Consider the following 27049-nt stretch of genomic DNA (forward strand, 5'->3'; position numbering starts at 1 on the left):
AAAGGCGTTTATTTTAAAATTATTTGAGACATTTCTCAATTATCAGGGTTATAAAAATGTTTTGATAGGTATGTAATAATCTAAAGATTTCTGGGAAATTTATCCAAGGAAAATTCTTCCAAGGAAGAGACCACTGGGGATGCTTCAGAAATGGATGGCTAGCATTGCAGACCTAATAGTAGAACAAAATCATGGATAGGAGAAAACAGCGTTTCATATTCTACACTCTGACAAAGTAGAAATAACATACTTTATAATAAAATTAAAAGATCTGGAAAGTAGAAAGGTAAGACTGAGCAAGCTTGTTGGGTCCCTTATGGACAAGAGAATCACCAAACGATATTAGTATATTTGTGAGCAATTGAAGAAGATACAAATTATTCTAAATATTAAAATTTCTAATAAATAAGAGGTAAAAATATTCCATTAAACAAAATGACAATTGTAGTAACATACATATAAATAAAACTTACCCATCAGAGTAAAACACGCAGGGACAAGTCTTGAATTTAAAGGACTGACATATCAAAAGGACAGAGGTTGGGAAGTTCTGTGAAACAGCATTCTCTGGATATAGCGACGGCAGCCCTCATAAAGTCACAGCAGGTGTGGCTTCTGTCTGAGACCTGGATTAGATCAATCCAGGCAAAATTCCAGCATGGGTAGTGGAGGAACTCATGAGGCCCCATCTCTCACAGAGGAGCTTTTGGCAACTGATGGCTGCCACGGAAGGGAGACTCAGCTGTTTTCAACAGTATGTCCCTGGTAGGTTGGCCTTACACCTATGAGCATATAGACAGAACTAACTGGACTCGACAGGTTATATAAAGCAGGGAGGCCATGAGGTATTGAGAGATGGGATGTGGTAGTGGGGATCTGGGAGTCCGGGGCAGTGAGGGGTAGACGTGATCAAAATACATTGTGTACATGTATGCAGTTCTCAAAGAGCAAATTTAAAAAGCAGCTTTCAGAAAAGCATTGCTCAAACAAATGCAATATCAACTGCATCTCTGAACAAAGCAAGAAGACCCACAAGAATACAGGCTTTGCAGCCACCAAGTAAATGTGTGATAATACAGAAAGGCATAGTAGCCACCAAAGTAAAGTGTGGTAAGACAGAAAGGCATGGCAGCCACCGAGGTAAAGTGTGGTAATACAGAAAGGCGTGGCAGCCACCAAGATAAAGTGTGGTAATACAGAAAGGCATGGCAGCCACCAAGATAAAGTGTGGTAATATAGAAAGGCATGGCAGCCACTAAGGTAAACATGTGGTGACTGACTTTGAATCAAAGATCGACAGGATGGGAAGATGACCCATAATGAGAATGATCAACTAGTCACAACCACCCAGAACTAACATGCATTTTGGGATCAGTATTCTTCAAAATTTCACAGTTGCTATACTATGAAGATGACATTGTATGCGTTCAAGGAATTAGGGTCTTTGAACACAGTTAAAAGACTTGAGCTGAACTTTTAGAAGCAAAAACACCAAAGTGTGAAATGAAAAACATATGAGATGTAATTAACTGATGACTGGACTTTGAGAGAAAACAATACACTTGAAGACTGTAATAATTAATCCTGATTGTGAACTTGATTGGACTAAAAATATCTAGAAGACTAGAAAATAAGTCTCAGATCTTCATCTATATCGTTGGTAGATTTGGTAAGACAACTGGGAAATCTTAAAGGGAGGAATTAGTTAAAAGAGAGGTTTTTCCCCACATTAAAAAAATGGGAAAACCCGTTACAATGGAGGAATTTGGGTCTCTGTGTGATAATATTCTAGACACTTTGAAAATGGAGTGATTAAATGAGAGGACATCTAATTTAGAAGGAATTTGTGTAATGTCAACTGTAAACATTATCAGCTTTATCATCTTTGTCTTATCACTAAAAAAGTTGGTTAATCTGAGTGCTAAAATACAGGCCTTAGAAAACCTAATAAAACAGATCACAGAGATATTCAAATCCTGACAGATGAATTCAATGGAGAATCAATTTCAGCATTGTGTTATAAGAATAGAGAGGAACAGCATAAGGTTTTCAAACAACCAACCTTAATAATCCAGTAACTTTACAGGAATTGCCAAACGGCAGAGGCTCTGTTACAGCTAGTTGGACTCCTATGCCAATATTAGATTTAAGGAGATTCAAGGAAGCAACAGTCTCGTATGACATGCATTCACCTTTTGTGAAGCAAATGTTAAACTCGTGATCAGTTTGTAATAGAATTATCCCTAACAACTGGATAGAGTTGATTAAAGATGTTTTAGAGCCTGCTCATCAATTAAAATGGAGTACCTGGTTCAGAGAAGAGGTTAAGATTATTGAACAATGGAATAAAGCTAGAGGTAGGGAAATCTCTGAAGATCAAATTCTTGGAGATTATGCTACTATAGAAAGACAAGCTGTATATGATGACCACACCCTGGATTTATGCCATGCAGCAGCCATGAATGCTTGGGACAGAACTGGAGAAAAAGGAAAGAAAAGTGAGTCATTTACTAAACTTCTACAGAGTACAAAGAAAGTCTTTACAGATTTCTTATAAAGACTGACTTCAGCAGTAAATATAATGATACCAAATTCAGAAGCTAGACAAATAATAATTTAATCTCTGGCTTTTGAAAATGCCCATTCTCTATACAAAAGGATAATTAGTACATAAAAGGCAAGGTCAGCACCTATGTTGGAATGGATTCTAGATAAAATTAATATTGAATCTCATGACTGTCATGATGCATGGATAGGAGATAGGTAATTTCCAATGGTTTGAGGAAAAATTGAAATGTCAAGTGTTATAACTGAGGCAAACAGTGTCACCTTAAAAGGGACTGTAGACAGGGAAGTCCTAGAAACAATGTTTTCCCTAAGAATAATCCAGTCGGAATGCCCCTCCCTTCTGGGCTATGCAGAAGGTATGGCAAAGGCAGGCATTGTACTAATTAATGTAGGTCAACAAGGGATATTCAAGGTAATCCTTTGCCATGGAGAAACACCATGAGGGGCCTCTTGCTGGCCCCTATGCTAAATCCAGTTCAGTTGTTTTCTGCCACCATAGAAGAAACTTCTTCCCAGAGCAATTAAAGAATCTAACGCCTGTTGTAAGAAACCATACTGCTCAGAAAAACTACAGAAGAGAGAACAAAAAATCCAGGAGAAACCATAAAGTGAGTATTTTGGCAAACTTCTATAAATGAACAAAGACCAAAATTAAATGTGAATAAATGACATTGTCATTGAAGGTCTGGTAGACACAGATGTGAATGTAACAATTATTTCATCAGAATAGTGGCATCTAAATTGGCTTCTTCAGGATGTAAATGTTCAGTTTTTATGGACTGGAACTTTATCTCAGGTAAAGCAGAGCACAAGATGGGTTGAATGTATAGGGACAGAAAAACAGAGAGAAATATTAAAACCACATGTGGATAAATAGCAATGAATTTGTGAGGACTTGATTTGTTATAGCAATGGGAATACTCAGATTAATATTCCCCAAATTTTAGAAAAAAACCATAAATTTATAAATGCTGATGAAAAAGGAACAATAGCTGCAGAGAGACACTGGATAATAGAAAAAAAACTACAGAATTAAATCAGCCAATATACTTTAAAGATGTGCTGACCTCAGAATGGAAACCAGGACATGTGTTATGTTGGAGAAAGGGTTTTACTTTGTTTCCATTGGAGAAGAAAAGCTATGGATACCATCAAAATTGATAAAGATTCTATTTGAATAAGAGGCACCTCTTAATTAGAAGAGATCATAGTTCATTAAGCACCATGGCTGTTTAATCTAACCTAACCTATAAAACTAACAAATGCTTTTCATTTGATATATATAACTTCCCTAAAGAGAATCTTCCCAAAGTTAGGGTTGGGGAAGGGTTCTGTTTCTGTCTTTTCAGGGGAATGAAGACATCCAGTTAAGGAATCTGAAGACCACCGGACAAATGAGACATCTGAAGAAAAAGGACAAATTATCCAGAAAAAAAAAATGTCTCAAGAAAAAAAGTAAATTGGCCGTTTGGTATAACACATTTCCAACAGGATAAAATTTCAAAAATCATCCCAAATGCTTATTTCTACTGTTCTTTACAGACATATAATGCAAATAGTCTTTTTGTAGTCCCAGTCCAATTGAAGATTAAAGCTGGTTTTGGAGTTGGAGTGTGGCTCTCCCCTTCTCTAAATCCAAGCATGCTTATTAAATTACAATCCAAAATCTCTGTCTCATGTCAGAGAGTCATCTGATATGGGACAGAAGAAAGACAAAAATTTAAGGACTATTTTATTGTTACCAATCTCATTATCCATTGGTTTAATATTGACTCTTAAACAGGTTTCTTAAGGTATAAATTTTATAAGATTAATAATATATATTCTATATTTTAACATGATATTAATGGTCATATGGAGTACTGACTAATTCTAGAAAAAGTTTTCATCTACCTTCCTATACATGATATTGGTTTGAGTCTCTATTAGTTTTCTGCAGTAAACCATGAACATGTCTAACAGTGACCTTTGAGGTCTCCAAAAGGAGGGTAGGGCCTCACAATGACAATTCCTCCAGGACTATGATAACACCACTAAGCTGAAAAATACCACCTAAATATCAGCTTCAGACTACAAACTACTCAGAACAATTTTGAGGTGGCTAGCTGAGATGATCCAGCCTAACAGACTACTCTAGCCAGAACTTGAGAGAAGTCCTGCACTTTCCCAATACATAGAGACTGGACAACAAATGATACAGCTGCCTCTCCCAGGACTTGACAATTAACCCAAATTTTTCTTTTCAAAATCCCCTAAAGATGCCATTGCCTCCAGACAGCAGCAAGTAAATTTAAGAATATGATACCCACATTCCCAGAAGGTGGGGTGGATTGTTTTTAGTCATTCAATGGGTTATGGATATTTGCTATTGTTTAGAGGGGTTGGTTGGTTACAAGTTGTTATTGGTTACAGCAAGGAGGAAAGTTAAACAGAGGAGATAAGATTAAGAGTTTTTGCTTTGAAAAGAAAAAAAATGGGGCTAAAGATATGATAGGATAAAAGTGTAGATTATTGAATCTACTCTGGAAAGAAAAAAGGGAGGATATAGATATGATAAGATAAAAAGGTAGATTATTGAATCTACTTTTAAAAATCAGCTACTAGTTTTAAATGCTTTATAATGGATTAGATTTTTGTATATTGTATACAAATTCTGTATAATGACACAAATTTAGGATTAATTTTACTAGAACATACTGTACGTACATTTCTACTCTTGTCCAAGGTGTTGTACCTATATAACTCACTTAACAGTGTAATGCAAATTTCTAGTCCTTGAAAATTGTTACTACCAACTCTCTAGAATAATAAGGAAATGCAGGTTAATAGTTAATCACCTATTATAATCAAACGTGTGGTCACATTAGGTATGTTTTCAAGGTCAAACATAGATATATTTTAGATAGGCCATCTTCAAACACTTCAGAGATCTACCAAATATTTAAGATGTTTTAATAACAAAGATTCTTTATTTTATGACCATGAGACAAGTCTGTTTCTTGCAGCACCAATCTACCTCAGAGAAGATAATGGGCATCAAAGAAACTCCACATGGAGTTTACATTCTTTGTGGCAAAAGCAAGCCACTGAGCAAGAAAATGCCCTTATCTCGGCCGCTGACAGCATGCTGTCCTAATTAGACAAGCAGGACACAAAAGAGAGTGACTGCCAAACACTGTCAAGACAAGGAAGTACAACTCTGCAAAATATCCTGCTTCACAAAAAGTGTGTCAGATATGCTAGGTCTGAAGGCTGAAGATGGATGCCCCAATGCTGCAGAGGAACTTTGGGTGACTGTCCAGGCAGCCAGCTGTTTCTCTCATTTCTTACATTTTTTGGAAGTTACTTGCTTGTACTTCTTGCTTACTCAGTTAATATTATTTTCTTCTTGGGTCTCCGAGGGAGTTGAAGACTAGATAAGTTATAGTTATAGTTTTCCGTTTTTACCAGATGCAGAAATCAAGTTATGATAGAAAGTAAATTAGGTACAAGATTTTGGACTTACCAAGATAGGCTGGATATGGTATATTTTTTCTGAATTTGTCAAATGCAAATGGACTAGATACTGTTGATATATTTATTGCCTTATATATTATAAATAGTTATTGTACTTATTATATATAGTTTTTCTTATATTAGGTACAGCCTTCCTTTATTTTAGATTTTAAAAAGGGGGAAATGTAGTGACATATCATTTGTATTTTAAAAAATAAAGTGTTCCTGAAGACCAGTATGCAAAGCAGGAACAATAGTCAGCCATACAAACCAGGCAGTGGTGGCACACACCTTTAATCCCAGCAGCCACACTAGTTAGTCATAGAGGCTGGGCACTGGTGGTGCACATCTATAATCCCAGCACTAGAGAGGAATATTAGGTGGATGAGATAGGAACTTGCTCCCTCTTTCAGTCCTAAGATTTCACAGAGGTAAGAGCTCCCTAGTGGCTTAACTACTTTGCTGCTCTGATCTTCAGGTTGAACCCCAATATATGTCTCTGGGTTTTTATTATTCGTTTTACATAAAAGAAATAGAATGAAAAAGAGACCAGTGGCGAATCTAGCACATATTTAAACACGCTCAAGGAGGGCAGTGATGGCAACAGTGAGGCACTCACTGTGTGAAACAGATCCCAGTGCTAACGAGGACTTCAAACACTGTTACCACATCTAGGAAATACTATTCACAGTCCATCTGACTGCAGTAGTAGTTAGAATGAAGAATAAGAATCAGAGGTTCTTTGCTTCGGCTCAGTGACCATTGGGCTTCATGGTATCCATGATGCAGGTCGGGAGGGGAGGGAAGTGATTTTTTTTGTATGACTTTCTTCTTGAACCTTTAATAGTAAGCAAAACCATCTCCAGAACAACACAGTAAATTTTTAAGACATTGCACACCAGCAGTTAATAGTCAATTGTCATTGAAGTCGAGTGCCATACACAGATGCAGTCCCCAGGGATGGGAAAGGACAAGCACATTCCTACCATTAAGCGCCAGGCTTCAATTCTGTCTTATGTTAAGATTAACTAATGAGCAAGTTCATAAAGAAATCATATGAAGTGTGAATCCTTTGATCTCCCCTTTAGTCATCCAATCTTATACAATATTTAGAAACAGCATGTAAGCTGCTTATTGGTATAAGGCAGAAAAACACACAACACTGGAAAGAACCAGGAGAAGATTGGGTACCCTAGAAATGATGTGTGCTCTTGGAAGGAAGAGAAACTGCCCTATCAAAAACAACATCAGTGCCCTACTTAGCTTTAACTATCAACCCGGCATGACCCAGAGCCATCTGAGAGGAAAGCTTCCATTGCAGAATTGCCTAGACTGGCCCATGGGCATGTCTGGGATATTCTTTTGATTCATAATTGATGCAGAAGGGGCAGGGTCACTGTGGGCAGTACCATCCCTTAGAAAGTGATGTTGGGCTACATAAGAAAGCTTGTCTAGCACGATCCAGAGAGTACCTAGCAAGCAACAATCATGATTTCAGTTTCACACTCCTGCCCTGATTTTTCTCAATGATGGATTGTGACCAACCTGGAAGCGTAAACCAAATAAACCCTTCCCTCCCCCGGGTTGCTTGTGGTCACAGTGTTTTCTCACAGCAACAGAAAGCAAACTAGAAAAGCTCTAGAACTCTGCATTTTGAAGCAAGTCTAAGAAGAACTGGTGTCCATGCCCTGAGGGAGGCCTCTGCTGCCCTGGCCAACACCAATGGCCATCCGTTAACTGTCATGCCCATTTCACGCGCCTCTGCTCAATGTTGAAAAAACTGCCATCACCTTAAGAAATGGTTTTTCCTTTCCTGGAAAAAAACCTCCTGTCCTCTGGGCACAGATCAAGTGTCTCTGACCCTTGGCTGGCTGCTTGCTTTTGCTGAGTTGGTAAGGCGGCTCCGACGCCAGTGTGACTGGTCACTTTCTGTGCCTGCTGGTGAGCGTGAGGTGTCCCGACACTGATGTGGAAAGACTTAAGCAGAGCCAGGGGCACATGAAGATGTGTTTTTCCTCAGAACTTTTGTCCTGGAATGATATGATATGCTGGGTTTTCCACAGAGCAAGCCTGGAAACATTTGATTAACCTGCAGAGACAAATCTGCCTTAAAAAAATAACCAACACAGAAAAGCCTACTCTCTTATGATATAGCATATACAGGCTATATCCTTCTAGTAACAATGCTGAAGAACCCAGAGCCCTGACTCCCTAAAGGGTTGATCACTGAGAAAACATTCTGAAGAAAGACAGTAACTTGGAGTTAAAGGTGACCACATACTGTGCCAGTTTCTCTGCAGGCAGAAACACAGAGAGGCCAGACTCTGAAAGGTCACTCCTGATTGAGATAATCTTAAGAATGAAATAGGGGTTGACAACCTAAAATCTGGTGATACAGATGAACATCGATGATGTGCACTACGCCAAAAATAATAGCCCCAGTGAGTCGGGAACAAAGGAATTTTCTCAAAATGAACAAAATGTCCTACAGAACCACAGTGTACATTTCTGCCTGAAAACAAAACAAAAATAAAAACTGACTTGGTGCCAAGCACACCACAGCGCGACCACATCAGAACCATACCACGTTCATATTTTCCTTACTTAGTTTGCATGTGTGTGTGGTATACACGCATGCGTGTCATGCACGGGTGTGTGAACGTGTATGTGTTCATCTGTGTGCGGAAGCCAGAGGTTGGCATTAGTTGTTCTCCAGCTTATGCGCTGAGTAGCGTCTCTCATGAACCCTTAGTCTGCTGATTCAGCTAGTCTCCCTAGCTGTTTGCTCCAGAGACATTGTGAGTCACCACCTCCCACGGGCTAGGATTACAGGCAGACTGCCGTGTACCCTGGCGTGGACATGAGTGGTGAGGATCTGAACTCAGGCCCTCATGTTTATGGTGTGAACACTCTGTCCACTGAATCATGTCTTTAGCTCCTCCTTTTATTTAATTTACTTATTTGTTTTTTGAGACAACAGCTCGCTGTGTAGCCCAGGCTATCCTGAAATTGGCCATCCAACTGCTTCAGGGTCCTGCCTATTGTGTACCTGGCTTTTCTTCCTCGTCAGCCTTCACTAACTTCACATTTAGTCGCTGATAACGTGAACTGAAATCAGTGATGCATTACTTAGATGTTATTTCCTTTTCATTACTTGGATGCTATTTCTTCTCATGTTGTGAGACAGACTTGTCCAAAATTGTTTTCATATTTTCCTGTGTACTAACGTTTTGGCACCCTTATATATCTCAGTGAGATCAGCTTTGCTTGTTTTTTTTTTTTTGTTAGAAATTCATTTCTCAGATGTGTGCTTGGTATCCATTGAGATTTTCTTCTGAGTTTTGTGGACTGATTTTCTTCCACATAAATCCTGAATTGTGAGGTGGTGGCTCAGCAGTTAAGTGCATTAGAAGCTCTTGCAGAGGACCTGGATTCAGTTCCCAGCACCCGCATAGTGGCTCATGACCCTCTGCACTTCTGGTTCGAGGAGATCTGGTGCCCTCTCCTGGTCTCCATGTGAAGCAGACACGTACCTGAAGCACACGCAAACACTGAGGCAAATACTGTAGGAAAGGAAAAGTGTGTACTTGCAAAAGAGAAAATGCAAATGGAAAGAACACTGAAGAGCTTTTTCTTTTTTTTATTTATTTTTTATCAATTTATTTATTTATTTATTAAAGATTTCTGCCTCCTCCCCGCCACCGCCTCCCATTTCCCTCCCCCTCCCCCATCAAGTCCCCCTCCCTCATCAGCTCGAAGAGCAATCAGGGTTCCCTGCCCTGTGGGAAGTCCAAGAACCACCCACCTCCATCCAGGTCTAGTAAGGTGAGCATCCAAACTGCCTAGGCTCCCACAAAGCCAGTATGTGCAGTAGGATCAAAAACCCACTGCCATTGTTCTTGAGTTCTCAGTAGTCCTCATTGTCTGCTCAGTTCAGCAAGTCCGGTTTTATCCCATGCTTTTTCAGACCCAGGCCAGCTGGCCTTAGTGGGTTCCCGATAGAACATCCCCATTGTCTTAGTGTGTGGGTGCACCCCTCGTGGTCCTGAGTTCCTTGCTCGTGCTCTCTCTCCTTCTGCTCCTGATTTGGACCTTGAGACTTCAGTCCGGTGCTCCAATGTGGGTCTCTGTCTCTGTCTCCTTTCATCACCTGATGAAGATTAATATTCAGGAGGATGCATATATGTTTGCCTTTGGATTCACCTTCTTATTTAGCTTCTCTAGGATCGCGAATTATAGGCTCAATGTCCTTTATTTATGGCTAGAAACCAAATATGAGTGAGTACATCCCATGTTCCTCTTTTTGGGTCTGGCTTACCTCACTCAGGATAGTGTTTTCTATTTCCATCCATTTGTATGCAAAATTCAAGAAGTCCTTGTTTTTTACTGCTGAGTAGTACTCTAATGTGTATATATTCCATACTTTCTTCATCCATTCTTCCATTGAAGGGTATCTACGTTGTTTCCAGGTTCTGGATATTACAAACAATGCTGCTATGAACATAGTTGAGCATATACTTTTGTTGAGCTTTTTCAAAGACCACGGAAGAAAGGCTGTGATGGCCGGGAAGTGGTGGCACACGCCTTTAATCCCAGCACTCAGGAAGCAGAGGCCAGTGGATCTCTGTGAGTTCAAGGCCAGCCTGGTCTATAGAGCGAGTTCCAGTACAGCCAGGGCTACAGAGAGAAACCCTGTCTTTAAAATCAAACAAAAAAACAGAAAGAAGAGAAGAGAAAAGAAAGAAGGAAGGAAGGAAAGAAGGGGGAAAGGAAAGAAAAAAAAGAAAGAAAGGGAGAGAGGAAGAGAGGGAGGCAGACTGTGATGAAAATGAATATTTCTGTTCATCATGCAATATGAGAGAAGCCTTCTTGGAGAATAGTTAACTATAGTCACTGTTTATAATAATATATAATATAATATATATGGAGAGAGATCATTATATCTCTAGAGATATATATTATATATAGATATAATAATCTCTATCACAATTAATTTAAAATCATTTATATATAAAGAAAAAATTTTAGATGCAGGCAAAGATTTTATCCATGAATAGTTTATTTCAGTGTTATTTACTTAAAACATCAGATAAGAATTTGAGGCTAGTGTTGGAGAAATAGCTCAGCGGTTAAGAGCACTTTCTGTTTCTGCAAAGGACCTGGGTTTAGTTCTCAGCACCCGCAGGGCAACTCACAATTCTAACTCCTGTTCCAAAGGAGCTGATGCCCTCTTCTAACCTCCATGGACACAGCACACATGTGGTGAATTTACATTCATACACATAAAATAAAAATAAATAATTTTTAAAAATTAAGGCAATGGTTTAGCATTTCAAGGAGCCTTCCACAAAATGGTGTTTGCTAGGAGCATCTGGATGACATAATGAAAAACTGGTTATTTATAGCAATTGCTTATAAAATGATTATTTTTCTTTAACACAAGTAATTTCAAACGTGTTAAATGAGGGGAAAGATGCAGAAAATGGTGAAAACATATGTGTGTGTGTATGTGTGTGTGTATGTGTGTGTGTGTATGTGTGTGTGTATGTGTGTGTATGTGTGTGTGTGTGTATGTGTATACATGTTGCTGAGGATTGGATCTGAGGCCTGTACATGCTAAAAAATCACTTTACCACTGAACTGTATCACTATCCTTAACACAAACCTTTTAAAGAACAAATATTGGATTTAAAAAAGAATTTTTAATACTTCTTGGCTCTACAGTTCACTTGCAAGTTTTTTCAAATTGTCATAAGTTGGCAATGGCAAAAAATGTGTTCTCTTGTGGTCCTTTGGCATAATTTTATGGCATTTAATTCATATAGCACAAAATGTGTTGTTTGATTGCTAAGTCACTGGTGAGGCTTATGATAAGTAGCAAGCTGCTTATAAAGTTGTGGAAGAGTGCAGTCACATTTGGAGAGCAGAACCCAGAGAATCTGGGCTGCCTGGTTCCACTACCACCATAGTAAGGGGTAGTAGAGGTGAGAGTCCCCTCACGGCAAAGGAGAGCAGTGAAGCAAACAGGATTGTCTGTCACCCCCACCCCAGCACTGCAGCATCAAGCTGTGCACCTCGCCAAAATGCAGGGTGCACCACCAAGGGTGCAGGGTGCACCAGCAAGGGTGCAGGGTGCACACGCAAGGGTGCAGGGTGCAGAACCAAGGGTGCAGGGTGCACCAGCAAGGGTGCAGGGTGCACAACCAAGGGTGCAGGATGCACCAGCAAGGGTGCAGGGTGCACCACACAAGGGCACAGGAGCCGCGTGTGCAGCCTGAATGTTGGAGGGGAAGGGAGTTGGGGACAGCGGATGAGAATGGGACCAGCAGAGCTTCAATTCAAAGTAAGGCAATAGCCGCTTCCTATGTCATCCACGTTATAGTCCTTCGTACTCATAGCATTCCCAAGAGTGAGTACAGATGACAGAAAGGATGGGGCAGGGCTCACAGAGCATGCTCTAAGTCTAGGACCAGCATTGTTGCTCATAACTCAGGTGAAGGTCTCCACTTACTATATACAGAGACCATATGGTGAACACCTCATGTGCAGACGGAAGTGATGTGGGTTACTGATAGCCAGGGTGTTCTCTCTCTCCTCTCTCTCTCTCTCTCTCTCTTTCTCTCTCTCTCTTCAGAGAGCCTAGAGAGGACAAGGTAAACTAGGCGATGAAGGTCAGAGCCCAGAGGCACAGCTACCTACAGCTTCAATCCCTGATGCAGAGGTAACATATCCACTCTCAATGATGAAGAGAGCAGGACAGAGAAAAGAGTCATTAATCTGCCATATCATCTATCAAGAAGAGAGCATGCAAACCGAGCAATAAGGACAGAAGAGACTGAGTGGCAGGGCTTGCCTTCTGCCTGCTGAGAGATAACTGTGGGGGTTTTGATTACTGTCACTTTTTACTTAAAGATGCTTCTTTTCAGACATAATAAATAAGGCCCTGTTTTTCTCAACATAGCTTTGTATATTATTTCATAAATGATCAAACTGAATTTTTAAAAAAAACTTCATTTTTAATCTTCAATAAAAGTTGAGAAGTTTTTTTTTTGAGTCTACTGACTTCAAATACCTGTTAATGAAGCTGTTAAATAAGAAGTTTTAAAATTAAGTGTGAATTTGTGGCCATGCGGGATGACCTCAGACCCAGCACTGTTCAAGGGTTATCTCTAGTTGAAAAGTTGAAAAATGGGCCAATCCTTTTCATTTTGCTGTTTGAAAAGCAAGCCTTAAATTTTTATACATTCTCCAAGGAAAACCTGGAATTTGAGAAGCACAATCATTTAAACAAAGGTATAAAGTTGACAGAATCAGACTACCTTGGCTTTGGAAGAGCTGAGACCTTCCCTCATCTTTCCTCCTAGAGGAGATGTCCTGCTTTGAGAAGCAGGACAGCCCGGCTGAACATATTTCCCATCTTTCCTAAACTCAGGAGACTGTCAACTTCACAGTTCACACATTAATAGCTGCCACATGCCCTCTGCATGGAATGATATCATTCTAAACCCTGATTTAAAAAATTAATTACATTTATCTATCTATTTATTTATCTAGTTAGTGTGGAGGGTTTTGTGAGAGTACATGGGCCACAGTGTGCATGGTACATGTGTGTGTGTGTGTGTGTGTGTGTGTGTGTGTATGTGTATGTACAACATATGGAAATTGGTTTTATTCTCTACATGCGTGGAGGAGATCAGACTCAGGCTGTCAGGCTTGCAGCAAGCACCTTTATCTGCTGAGATATCTCAGCAGGTCCCTATATTTTTACCATTAAAATTACTATGGAAAAAACAAGAATATTTAAAAGAAATGGCTGGGCGGTGGTGACACATGCCTTTAATTCCAGCACTTGGGAGGCAGAGGCAGGCCGATCTCTTTGAGAGTTTGAAGCCAGCCTGGTCTATAGAGCAAGTTTTAGGACATCCAGGGCTGTAGATAGAAATGCTATCTCAAAATACCAAAAAAAAAAAAAAAGAAAGGAAGGAAGGAAGGAAAGGAATAGAAAGGAAGAAAGAAAGAGAGAGAGAGAGAAAGAAAAGGGGGAGGGAGGGAGAGAGAAAGAGAAGGAGGGAGGAAAGAAGAAAGAAAAGAAATGAAATAAGCTAACGCTCAGCAGTAAGGGATCAGTTCTATCAGCGTATGTGCAGAGTATTGGCACCCTAACTCTGAGAACATGGATGACCAACTAGGGACTAGATAGGTGTCACCAGTGAGTACAGGGGCCAGTGGTCAGCTAGGAGTCTGTATGAGTCCCCACCCCACATGCTCACACATACACACAACCTTATAAAGAACCACACACACCAAGGCTCTTCACCCCTGTGTCCTCTGCTGTGTATTTCCTCTGAAACCTGAAACTTCACTATTTTGAACTCAAAACATCATAGATGAAGAAAGCAAAGTATGGGGTAGTTTACAAGAGGACACTCAATGAGCAACCCCCAGACAGAGCTCGGCACACCGAAGAGCCTGAGAAGCATAGTACTATCCAATTTGTTGCTTCAGTGAATATAGCACTTCCAATGCATGTAATTTTATGTGTAAACTGGATCTAGGTACTAAACCACAGATGCACATGCTATTAAACACATGCTGAATATAAATACCACACTCAAGGTTTCCTTCCCACACTCCAAGGAAGCACCTTCCAGCCTCCAGAGCCTGTGGGAGAGAAGAGGGCAGGACAGCTGGCATCGCTACAGCTGAGGACAGGCCCTGCTCCTGCATGGCGTCCCCCTCTCCCAGAGCACAGCATTTATTTCCTTCACACTTCTTATCTCCTCCCAAAGGACCCAAAGTGTCTCGCTTCTTTTCCTGGTTTTAACACCCTTACTCCCTGCCCTGACATATTCCATAGGGTAAGCTTCTTGAGAGCCAGGGTTTTGCCTGAGTTATTTCTAATTATCCAGAACCCAGAACAGAGCATCACATAGTAGGTATTCATCAAATACTAATTAATAAACTTAGTTCTCCAGACTGCGCAGTGTCCCCAGGCTCCCATCCCACACTTTCATCTCTGTTGAGTCCTCTATTTCTTTAGCTGGTAACAGGGTAGAAGCCCCACCACCCTGCAGGGAGCCAGCAATACTCTGTCCTACACCAAGAAAAACTTCTCAGCTCTAAAGAGGAGAATCCTGTCCTTTGCATAAAACACAAAACCAAAATGCCAAATGTAAGATTTAAAAATATGTAATGACAATATTTGAAAGAAATATTTGAGACTCATTTCTTTTTCTTAAAAAGTGGGGGATGGGGAGTCTTGTATGTCTACGCTGGACTGTCATCCTACAAAGCAAAGTGATTATTCTCCATCAACCATGTTAAGTTGCTGGAGTTTCTGTCCTGACAAAGAATGGGGAAAGGCATAGAGGTACCTGATGGTTCTCCACACGTCGTATCCATCCAGGGGCTTGGTACCATTGGTGCTTCCCCCAGCCAGTTTCACCAGTGTTGGAAGCCAGTCCGAGATGTGAATGAGTTCCCGGCTCTTCACGCCTTTCTGTTTCAGCAAGGGGCTTGCCACAAAGCTCACTCCACGGATGCCTCCTTCCCACAGAGTCCATTTCCTTCCGCGAAGTGGCCAGTTGTTGCCCCCAGACAGAGTCTGCCCACCATTATCTGAAAAACAGATAAGCCTTGGCATGAGCAGGTGAAAGATATCACAATGGAGTCAATTGTGTCAAGCCCTAACAGACAAAGATGTCACTGGAGAAGCTGGAGTGGGGTGTCATATGCATATGACACATGATGAGAACACGTCAGAACCACAGTCTTGGGGGTGGGAGCTTACTGTGACCTTATACAAGAATACTCCTGCAAGGACATCCATCAATAATTGTCAACCTTAGACAAGTTCTATTCTTGTTGCTCAACTCTGTGGCCAAGAACTATTACATCAAAACAACTTATGCAATCTTCCTCAGTTTTCCTTTAAAACATCCCAGGTGCCAATCTCTTTAAAAGTGCCCAGAGTAGCAAGAAAACATGTTCCCATTGCGATGCTCCCTGCTCTCAGAGAAACTCATGACCTTTGAAATTCTGTTTGGTAGTTAGGGGGATAAGGACAATGCTTCCTCTCTTTAAAGAAGTTAATTATGTGTGTGTGCCAGTGTGTGAGGGCAGGGGGCCTACAAATTCAGGTACCTGTGGAGGCCAGAAGAGGATGCCAGCTGGGGCTACAGGTGTGAGCCACCTCATGTGGTGCTTTAACCTAACCAGGTCTTCTGTAAGAGCAGTACACATACTTAGAGGCTGAGCTATCTCTCCAAACAGTAACGCTTCATTTCTCCTCAGCCTGTCTCGCCTCCCCATCTTTCAAGTGGTAGAAAGGGTTTCAAGCACTTTGCCTAAGGGTGGGGACGAGCAGTGTGGCCCAGCTACTGAAAAATGGTTAGGGTATGTTTTCCACTGCTCAAGAACAGGAGGCTTCCACGTAACTCTGGGTAAAGGGATCTTGAGGAAGAACAGTGTGCCCTCTTCCCTTCTGCCACGGGACACCGTCCTCTAGAACCAGACATAACCAGGGTCCAGAATGACACTCATCTGGTAAAAAGCCCTTTCATCCTCTATGAGCTCTACAGTGTAGATGGAGGCCTGGACAAAGCCATGGAGGAAATCTCACGGGCAGAGGACAACGATGCACGCACAGGAGCACGAGAGCTAGCCTTCCCCGGGTTCAAGAAAAGAAAACTCAGGAGAGTTTTGATGGAGGAAGGTCATTGGCTAATAAAGAAACTGCCTTGGCCCATTTTGATAGGCGATCCCTTAGGTGGGTGGAGTAGGCAGAACAGAATGCTGGGAGAAAGAAGCTGAGTCAGAGACTCGCCATGATTCTTCCACTCCAGACAGATGCAGGTTAAGATCTTTCCTAGTAAGCCACCTCATGGGCTACATAGATTATTAGAAATGGGTTAGATCAATATGTAAGAGCTGACCAATAAGAGGCTGGAACTAATGGGCCAGGCAGTGTTTAAAAGAATACAGTTCCCGTGTAATTATTTTGGGTAAAGCTAGCCGGGTGGCGGGAAGCAGCCCGGCCGCTCCTATTACAACAGAGTTTCACTTAGTGACTCCAAGCTCCTTCAGAGGAGGACAGAAAACCTTTTAAGATTTGTCTTCCAGCACTAGGCCTGGTGGCCCATGCCTTTAATCCTGGCACTCGGGAGGCAGAGGCAGGTGGAGCTCTGAGTTGTAGGCCACCCTGGTCTACAGAGCGAGTTCAAGGACAGCCAGGGCTACACAGAGAAACCCTCGAAAAGAAGAAAGATAGGTTCATCTTGAAAGAGAACTTCTAACCCTGAAGCTGGTATCTCAATGACCAACCCGCTCTCTGGTGGCCTTTTTCTTATGTGAAGCCCTATCTTATGCGTGAAAGTCACAGTTCTCCCGACCCTGCAAACAGCGAGGTGTGGGGGCAGGGGCGGGAAGTGAACCATTTCCTCCCTTTACAGGGTGGCAAGGTGAAGGTCCACCGTATGCTGTACCAGGAAGAGAAGGTCTTGCTTCAAGATGTCAGAGGTGTGCAGGGCGCTGGTGTAAACAGGGTAGAAGTGATAAGAACAACAGACACTGGGTGGCTTATGAGCCAGGTATGAGCTCAGAGGGAAACACTGAGTTAGGACTGTAGAAAAACAGCAGTGATGTTTCTTGGTTACCAAATTTGTAGAATCATATTAGTTTCCAAAGGTACCCGGGGGCCAAGGTGACTTCATGTACATATCTAAATAATCTTTATTTGCATGTATATGATACTTTAACATTGCTTCTTTTAAAAATCCACTGTTGTCCAAATGACCTACAGGAGGGTGGTAAGATAGACTTGTTCCATGGAATGTTCCACATGGTCCTATTATCCTGGAGGAGTGGCCCAAGACATCCAGTAGATACTTGAAACCCAGGTAACCACATTCTGTTTTTTCCTATATATACCTATAATAAAAGTTTGATTTCGTTTCTTTTGATTTTTACTTTTTATGTATATGGGTGTTTTGCCTGTTTATGTCTGTGCAACATACACACAGCTGGTGTGGAACTCTGGAAGTAGAGTTACAGTCTGCTGTGAGTCACCATGTGGGTGCTGGGAACTAAAGCCAGGCCCCCTGGAAGAGCAACCCATGCTCTTAACTGCTGAGCCACCTCACCAGTTCTGTATTATATACAGTGACCATTATAAGTCAGGCATAGCAAGTCACTAACAACGATAACAATAAAACAGAATGACTACAGTACATTGTTACAAAAGCAAGTGCATGCTGCCCCAGCTGAGGAAGGGGGATGTTTTCCAACCCTGGAGCTTGAGGCAAGCCTGGACAATACAGAAAGACCCAATCTAAAACTCGAAAAGCCATGTGGCTGTGGTTTCTCTCCCGCAGTATGGTACCATACTACATGTTGCATGAAGGAACAGTTCATGTACTAGCATGACGGCAGACTTCACTAGATGTCTCCATGCAGAAGAAAGTACAATTTAAAACTTGGAGTTTATTTATTTTGGAATGAATTTTCCATTTACTATTTTCAGTAAATGGTGGACCCCAGCAGACTAAAACAGTGGACAGCTAAGCCGTAACTACAGGGGACTCTAGAGTATGGACTGTGCCTACAGGATGCAAGGAAGCATTAACTCCACATCAGACACCACGGATTTCACAGGATCTTAAGGTCTAAGATGGGACAGAGACACAACTGACGGCTAAGGCCAGCTGCTCACGAGCTGGGTGACCAGGGACAACACACTACCTCCATTTCTTCACTGTTCCTGTTTGAAAGTGAGAATGAAATGCCACGTGGGTGTTCAGTAAACAGTAGTGACCGCCACCATCCTTCGTGCCCATGTGCCACGTGGGTGTTCAGTAAACAGCAGTGATCACCATCATCCTTCGTGCCCATGGCCATGCCAGTTGTCTAGATTACAATGGTCCTGTTCCTTGAGGAGGAAGAGGAGGGCTGAAAACAGTCGAGAATGGAACATCTAGAGCTCCAGGCTCTGGCTGACCTGCGAGCCTCTGCCCCACAGTGCTAGGCCCTGGCGTTCCTAGGACGGTGTGGGCTTACAAAAAGGCTTCATCTCCCTGAGCAAGCCACAAGTACCAGCAAAGAGCGAGCACACTCTTCCCATGAGACAGCAGGGAAAGTCACTTCCAGGGGGCTCCTTTTCCTGGTGTTGGGGAGGATGTTCAAGGCTCCACTGGCACGGAGGCTTCTCATGGAGTCACTGACACACACACGCTTGGTTCCTTGTCCTGCTTCATGAAGGAGAGTGTAGGGCTAGGCTAGATAAAAGAAATACCTCTTCGGCATGTGCCTGGGTGACAATGGATCCCATCACTTGATATCAATGACATATAAGACCATTTCTTCAAGCTCCATTGCATTTTTTTAAGATTAAGAAAATATGTGTATGTGTGTTTCTTCCGTGAGTTTATGTGCACAACGGGTGTGCAGGTGCCAGAAGAAGGCACTGGATCCCCTGGGGCTGGAGTTACAAGCAACTGTGAACTGCTATGTGGATTCCTAAAACCAAACCCTAGCCCTGGAAAAGCTGCAAAGTCTCTGAACCGTGGAGCCATCTCTCCACGCATCCTGTACTGCATTTTCTCCTCCCCTGAAACCTAAGGACCAAGTCCTTATGCAAGCCTATGAAACCCACATTCTATGTCATGTGGCTTTCAGTTCTCACAGAGTCTCAGGCCCCTTCAGCCAATACAGCAACATTATAAAGAAGGAGCCTTCGTGTGCTCAAAACTCAGACCCCTACAGCCAATAGAGCACACTGCAGAGAACTGCTGTGTGCTCAAAATTGCCCTTGTAGCTGAGGAATGGTGAGAACGAGAGAAATCGTCTTCCTCGGAGATTAGATAAACCACCAAATGGTTATCTAATACCAAATGGTCATCCCTGAAAACATACACACAAGTTATACCATGCAGACAGAGCAGGTTGTATTTATATTTTTAGGAATATACACATATATGTATAAGATAATGACAACAATACTGAATTTGCAGGAGAACAAGGAGGGGTATAAGGAAGGGTTTGGAGGAAGGAAAGGGAAGGGGATTTATAATTATGTAATTATATTATGAGCTCAAAAAAATTAAAAGAAATATTTTTTAAACGCACCAAAATGGAGTGGTCACAACCTGGTGCGTGAATGGCTGGGGTGGCACAGTGCCACCGACGATGCCTGCTGTTGCTTTTCTGAGCAGACACAGGTCTTTGAAATACTAGCTAATGAGTCCCTCGGTTCCATACACATACTCGTTTGTGCTCCGTGGAAAATACTGGATGGTGGGAATGGTGGAGATCAGAGGTGGTGGGGCCGAGGGCAGCTATGTCTGGAATCTGATCCTAGTCTGACTGAGGGCGTCAGGGAAGAAAACACTCCTGGATGGAAATCGAATCTGGCCACTGCTGCTACTGCAGGAATTGAATGCATCTCCACACAGCACGCTGCCTGCCGGGGCCAAGGCAGCGAGGAGGACTGTTTTTGTGATTAGCTCACCGTGATGTTTCTGCCATTAGCAATGATAAGGTCGCCAGCACCAGTTAGCAACATTGCTTCCTCTTTCGGTTTCTTGAGACTGCTCTAAAGGAAAGAACCGTCAATGGACACACTTGTGACTTCCACCTGCTTCTTCAGCCACAAAACTTCAGCTGTGCCACGGCGCAGGGAAGTTTGGCGCCCCCTGGGGGTGGAATCCCTACACAGCAAGAATCATGCGCTCTGATAAAACAGTAGAAAAGGGGCAGGGGAGGGGGAGGGGGGACCCTGTAGTGATCACTAGTTCAGATAGAGATTTTTAGAGGGACTATGGAAACACTGTACTCAAACATCTATTAATTCTCCCTCCCCATTCTCTACATAGCCAGAGTTAATTTTCTCCTGTTAAGAATTCATTTTCAGGAGAAAGTCTGGTTTCATTTTCTGACGGGCTTATGCAAAAACTTCCAAATCAAAATAAGATGACTCCAGCTTTTCAGCCTGGAAACTATGAAACTTTTTTTCCAGAAAAATAGATCCCCCCAGCAACATTTTGGCAGACACAAAACCTAATTAGAAAACCTTTGCTGTCTAGAAAGAACTGTCAAAATAAAACAAATGCTGTCAGATGGAGACCGTAAATCTCACTTTATTATTTATTATCGAAGAAAAATAACTGTCAGAAATCATGGAAAAGCATTAGTTAGCCAAAGGTTGGAGAGAAAAACATTTAGGTCTATGACACCGACACCTCATCTGTATCCAGCTGATAAAACCTGAAATGAAACCATGACAACAAGACCAGGCTTACCCCTGCCTCAGACAATCTAGTGTCTTGACCATGTGACATTGCCCTGAGCCATCAGCCTGGGCCAGGCTTCCCCAAGACCTCATTCTCCCACAGACCTGAAAAGCAAAGGAACCTTCCTTATCTTTTCAGAAGCCCAGCCTTCTCTCTACACAGGGCACGCTTGTGGGTGTGAAGGGTCGTATGGAAAAATGCCACTCTGTACAGGACAAGGGTTTGTCCCAAAGCTGTACCTACTGGTTGATGATTGATCCCTTTTGTTTTGTTTTGCCGAGACAGTAAGGTCTCTGTGCAGCCCTGGCTGTCCTGGAACTCACTCTGTAGACCAGGCTGGCCTTGAACTCACAGAGATCCACCTGCCTCTGCCTCCTGAATGCTGGAATTAAAGGCATGCACCACCACTGCCCAGCTGGTAGCTGATTCTTTTGGATTCATTTTCTATATTACTCAGGTGCAAAGTGGAAAATCTGCCTCAGTCTTAGCATTATCTAAAGGTCTGGGAAAAGTCAACTCTCTCGCACTAAAAGGTTCTGAGAAAGTAACCATCAAGCCGGAGGCTCCTTGGATTGACCTTCATCTCACCACGGTCAAGCTTCTTTGCCTAAACTGGACAAGCACTCCTTCTGTCCATGTGTTGTCAACTCTGCCATGGATAAATTCAAATCGGCTCTCCAGTTTATCACCTACTGCCTTGGGGCAGGCCCGCCCCTCACACGGGCTCTGTGGATAAGCAGGATTCCTGTCACCTAGCTGCCACCAGAGGTATTTTTATAAAGTTACAAACCTATCAGGCCACACCTACATGTAATGACCCAGCTGCTTTCCCACCACAGGAAGGGAAGACTTCAGCCCCCTGACAGAATCCTTTACACACGTGGCCTCACCCTGCTGTGTGGGCACTCATGCCTACCAAGTCTCTCACGCTTCAATCTCGTACAACCAAATTCTTCCACCGTCAGAATGCACCACGGCCTTTCAGGCTAACTTGATCTTTGTATCCTCACACAAACACATCCTCCTTCCTTTCTGCTGGACTCAGATTTTAAGGCCTGAGGTTAAATATCAGATCTTTAGTGAACCGTTAGTAGCCCGAATAGCCTTTCTCTCTCCTAGACCACACATTTATTTCCATCACTCCTGGGGCACTTGGCTCGATTGGCTCTGGGTGGTTCTTTTCTTCCCTATAACTCTGCTTCTTGAGGCCAAGAAGGAAGCTCTGCTGTTCGTGTTTGCAAGACCTGGAAAAGGACCAGCTAACAGAAAGAGAGGTCAATAAATGAAGACGAAGCACCCGGTTAAAACAGGGAGGACCGACACTGAAAACTAGCGTGGGATGCTGCAGGCTCTCTAAGTCCCTGCCTGGCCACTGCCTGACCTTGACCCTTAGGATGGAGATGCTGCTTCAATCAACAGATGGTCAACTAGCAAGTGGGGCCCAGGTCCCCAGGGCTCCAGTGAGGACGTAAGCATCGAGCCTACAAGAACTGCTGGTCCCACCTGGGTACCTCAGTCACACTGAGTTTGGGGGGGGGGGGGGCTGCTCAGGAGCCCTTTGAAAAGTGCTGGCCTGGAAGGGACTCTCCAGAGCACACTGTCGCAAATCTGCTTTGAGTTCTGCCGTTTCCCAGGGCCACCCTAGCTCTAGAACATGGCAGCCTACGTACGAGACACACAAACTCTTCTCATGATGTAAGTTGGAAGAGATGAGAGCCCTTTTTTGTAAGCAGGAACCCGGGCTGTCCAAAGAGAGGGAATGAGGCAGAGGCAGAGCTGGCTCGGTGGTTACAGCACTGGCTACTTCTGCAGGGGACCCGGGTTTGGTTCTCTGCATCCACTAACCCCAGCTCCAGGGAGCTGACAGCCTCTTCTGACTTCTGTGGGTACCAACCCATGCAGCTACAAATAATCCAAAATAAATCTTAATTTTTTTAAAGCTGAAACCAGAAGGGCAGTCACATGACCATCACAAAGCAGACATCCCAGACACAGGGAGCAGGCAGTACAAGGGCCTTATTCAATTACACGGGTTCCTGAGACGAAGACTAAGGTCTCCTTTAGTTAGAACGAATTAGCTATATCTTTCCTTTTGTAGTGCTGGGAAGGGGCTGAGACACATGCTCCGTAACTGAACTGTGCCCTCATCCCAGCAAACTACAGTCATACAGAATCAGGGAACTGAATGACGGCTAGATAGGAACAAAATCCGTCTAGCTCTTTCATGGCTGTTGTCATTTTTCTCCACCGTCCCTACTGTGACTTTGCTAATTCCACTGAAACACACCCAAGTGACAGGGCTGTCAATTGGGCCAGGATACTTAATCTCTGGGTCTGGGAAAGAAAGCTAACCAAACCCACCTTACCACAGAGTCTGGCAGAGAAGCACCACTTAGCAAACATTTGCTGTTTTTGTTGACAGAAGCCACCAGAGCCGGTAAAGGGTGCAGAGCAGACTGCCCTGACATTAAAGACAGCCTAAATTTAGGAGCAGCGTTCTCAGGCTCTCTCCTTATCGCCCTGCTGGATTACACGCTACACTGTGAGCAGAAGGCTGCAGTGAATTATGATGGGTTTTGTTATTATTAGGGAGAACTCAGGATGGTTTCTTTCTACTTCTATGGGTTTAAATGAAGTTCATCCGTGAACCGTGGTTCAGCAATGATGTCCTGAGATTCAAATGAAGCATCAGAATCTGAATATTTATCCAGATGTTCATCTGAGCATCTGTAAGGCTGTGTGTTGGTTTCTTTCCTCAAGGAAGATAAGAGCTGTGACCCTGGGCTCCCAGCACACACTTCTGTCTTGTTCATCTTGATAAGCCAGCAGCCAGGGGAGGATCCTGCTGAGTGGGCTCCAAGAGGATTCTGGGAACGTGGGAGATTTGGCAGCTAGTCACCAAATAACTGACCTGGCCACCAAAAGAACTGAGATAAAGGAAGATGGATGTGAGGAAAAGCCAACAGTAGGACTGGTGGGATCCAAAAGAAAGACTGTAAATAAAGCCCTTCCTCATTTGCCCGTAGGCATGTCATTGCTTAGAATAATGAGCGACCACTGAGATCTTATCTCTCCTTTGAAGTGTGCTGAGGGCATAAAGACAGAAAAGTCTGTGGAAAGACTGAGAGCATTTGTTCTCTGGAAGCCATGGTGAGTCTGGGAACCGGAAAAGCGTTCTAATTTACTACACTGTGCTCAGTGGATAACTTTTTCTGAGTTTAAAGCATTGGACTTCCCACAGGGCAGGGAACCCTGATTGCTCTTTGGGCTGACGAGGGAGGGGGACTTGATTGGGGGAGGGGAAGGGAAATGGGAGGCGGTGGCGGGGAAGAGACAGAAATCTTAAATAAATAAATAAATAAATAAATAAATAATAAAGCATTGGTATCCACAGATTTGGGAGCTCTGTGGATGCAGTTGTAACATCAGTACAGAAGGTTGCGAGCCCTTTGCTCTTAGAAAGCAGAGATGATGTGGGTTTACTCTGAGTATTCCGGGTCCTCTGGTAAACGGTACAAAAGGGTCACGTCTGCTATGCTAAGCAGAAGTACAAAATGCTTGTTCTGGCCTTATCTTCTCTGTCTTTGCTATGGTTTGATCTTACAGGAAATACTCAATTTTAAATTTTAAAAAATTAACAAATTTCCAGATTCTAAGAAATTTTGGGTCTTCCGAGGGTTCTAGAGTCTCCTGACAAATGGTTTAACTCCTTTCAGGCCGGAAACAATTCTTGGCGATCAGGTGACTCTTTACTAGACTGCTGCTTTTCTCTCAATAGTGCCAAACCAAAACCCAACAAACCGGTTACCACAGAAGTGCTTGAAGCTTTGGGACAGCAGGGAGACACTGAAAATGCTATTAACAGATAGGAAAAAAAGAGATGTCGTTTTGGAATAGGCGTATTACCTACATACATGTTGAGGAAAATGAAAGTTGAGGGCAGTGGGCTTCAAAGAGTCTAAATCAGAGAAAGCTGGAATATTCCACGTAGGCAAACACTGGCGATCTTGTCTTTATGCTTCCAAATAAGGAATGTAAGCTAAACGTGTCAAAATCTATGGAGCCCTTGCTAAATGGCACTCTTGGGGTCAGCATTGCACGGGCTCTCTTAGGGTCACTTAGAAAGGTCAATGAACCTAATTGAGAGGCCGGGCAGTTCCGTTTCCCCAGAGCACTTCTCTGAAGCTCTGCCAAATGCTAAAGGATCTCACTGGGGGTTGGAGTTCCGAGTCAGGAGAGGCAGGCAAACATAAGAACTGACCTGGAGGAAACACTCAATGGCAGACACAAAAATAACTCTGTAAGCCCAAATATGATACAGTCTTTTTCAGATGCTGAGCACAAAGAAAAGATTTCCTTCAGATCTGCAGATGACGCCTGCTCTAAGGCCAAGAGGACGAAACCCTGTGAGTCCCTAGGACACTGGACTTTCATGCAGGCAGAAGCAGCCCTCTGACCAGCGCAGTGGGAGGGAGGGTGAGCTCTGGCGAAACCAGGAGTCCCTAGCAAGTGCAGAAGCCATTGTAGTGAGAATGGCTGGAACAGAGAAGCTGGGAAGGAGGAGGCTGCTCTCTGTGCCCAGCGAGGTAAGAGCAGATAAACAAGGCAGGGGGCAAGAGCATGCCAACAGCCCCAAACAGTATGCCACCAAGACCAAACAATCAGCCAAAGCAAAACATGTCCTTGAGTGGTCACATCAGGCTCCTGATGTCCCAGGCCATGAGACAAATGTCCCTGAGTGGTCACAACAGGCTCATGAGTCCAGGCCATCAGACAAACATCCATGAGTGGTCACAACAGGCTCACGAAGTCCAGGCTGTTAGACACAGCACAGGGCTGAACTGCCTCATACTCAAGTCTACTGATGTGGGTGGTGAGCAGCCTCTGAGCAGGCTAGGATCCTGATGCAGTAAGAAGCCCAACACTGTCTCCACAGACGAATGGAAGAACAAAACCTGAGCATTAAAGATAAATTGTGCACTGTTTGTTTTTCCAACATCAAGTGTTCCACTTTCCCGATAGAGTAAAGGAGTTATTATATGAAACACGTTAGAGGAAAATGTTAGAACGATGACCCCTCTTCATTGAGATAGTGGGAGGCGCAGGGCTGAGTATTTTAGACTCAGGGAAACAACTGTTATATTTCATAGTCACATCATGGATTCTGTCTATATCGATATAAGGTAAATCTTCACAAATGTTTCTTCCAGAATCATCTGCATATGCACATGCAATCTATGCTGGGATAAAGTAATGTTAGGCTTGAATACTACTCTACTTGTAAACAAACAGGATGCCTTTGGTGACTTTTATCTCCACAGCAATAATGCTACCAGATAGTTCTTTGTGATTCCTGTCACCTCAACCCAGGAAGCAGTCAGGGCAGTCAATGCTTGTCCTCTGGGGACAGAGAGTGAGCAGATGACACCTGGCTGGATCCACCATTCAGAGCTGGAGGAGGAAAGAAGACAGCAAAAAAAGGCAAGGGAAGGAAGGCAGCTGCATCCCTACGAAGACACTCTGTCCCCCACACTGGAAACCCCAGCCCAGTGTAGAACGACAGTCATAGGAAGAGTGGAAAGGGCGACCTCACATCCCGGAGGAGATGGGGGTAGAGGAGGGAACAGCGAGACTTGTTTTCAGGTGCCAAGTTAGTCATCGGATAGCAATGGCCACACCAGGGCATGGGGGAAACTCAGGTC

At 43.1% G+C, this 27049-nt stretch overlaps 1 protein-coding gene across 2 annotated transcripts in view; it reads right to left on the reverse strand.

Moving 5' to 3' along the window:
- The window catches only part of Arsb (arylsulfatase B), a 169761-nt gene that overhangs the window by 74545 nt on the left and 68167 nt on the right, over positions 1-27049 (reverse strand). For both annotated transcript variants that reach the window (XM_041663582.1, XM_041663583.1), the window contains one exon: positions 15438-15681. In XM_041663582.1, coding sequence (XP_041519516.1) covers positions 15438-15681 — 244 coding nt within the window. The remainder of the gene's footprint in view (positions 1-15437; positions 15682-27049) is intronic.

This window comes from Microtus oregoni, unplaced genomic scaffold, assembly GCF_018167655.1.
Source record: "Microtus oregoni isolate MIOR12 unplaced genomic scaffold, Mior012 000014F_ref0000157, whole genome shotgun sequence".
NCBI classification, from domain to species: domain Eukaryota; kingdom Metazoa; phylum Chordata; class Mammalia; order Rodentia; family Cricetidae; genus Microtus; species Microtus oregoni.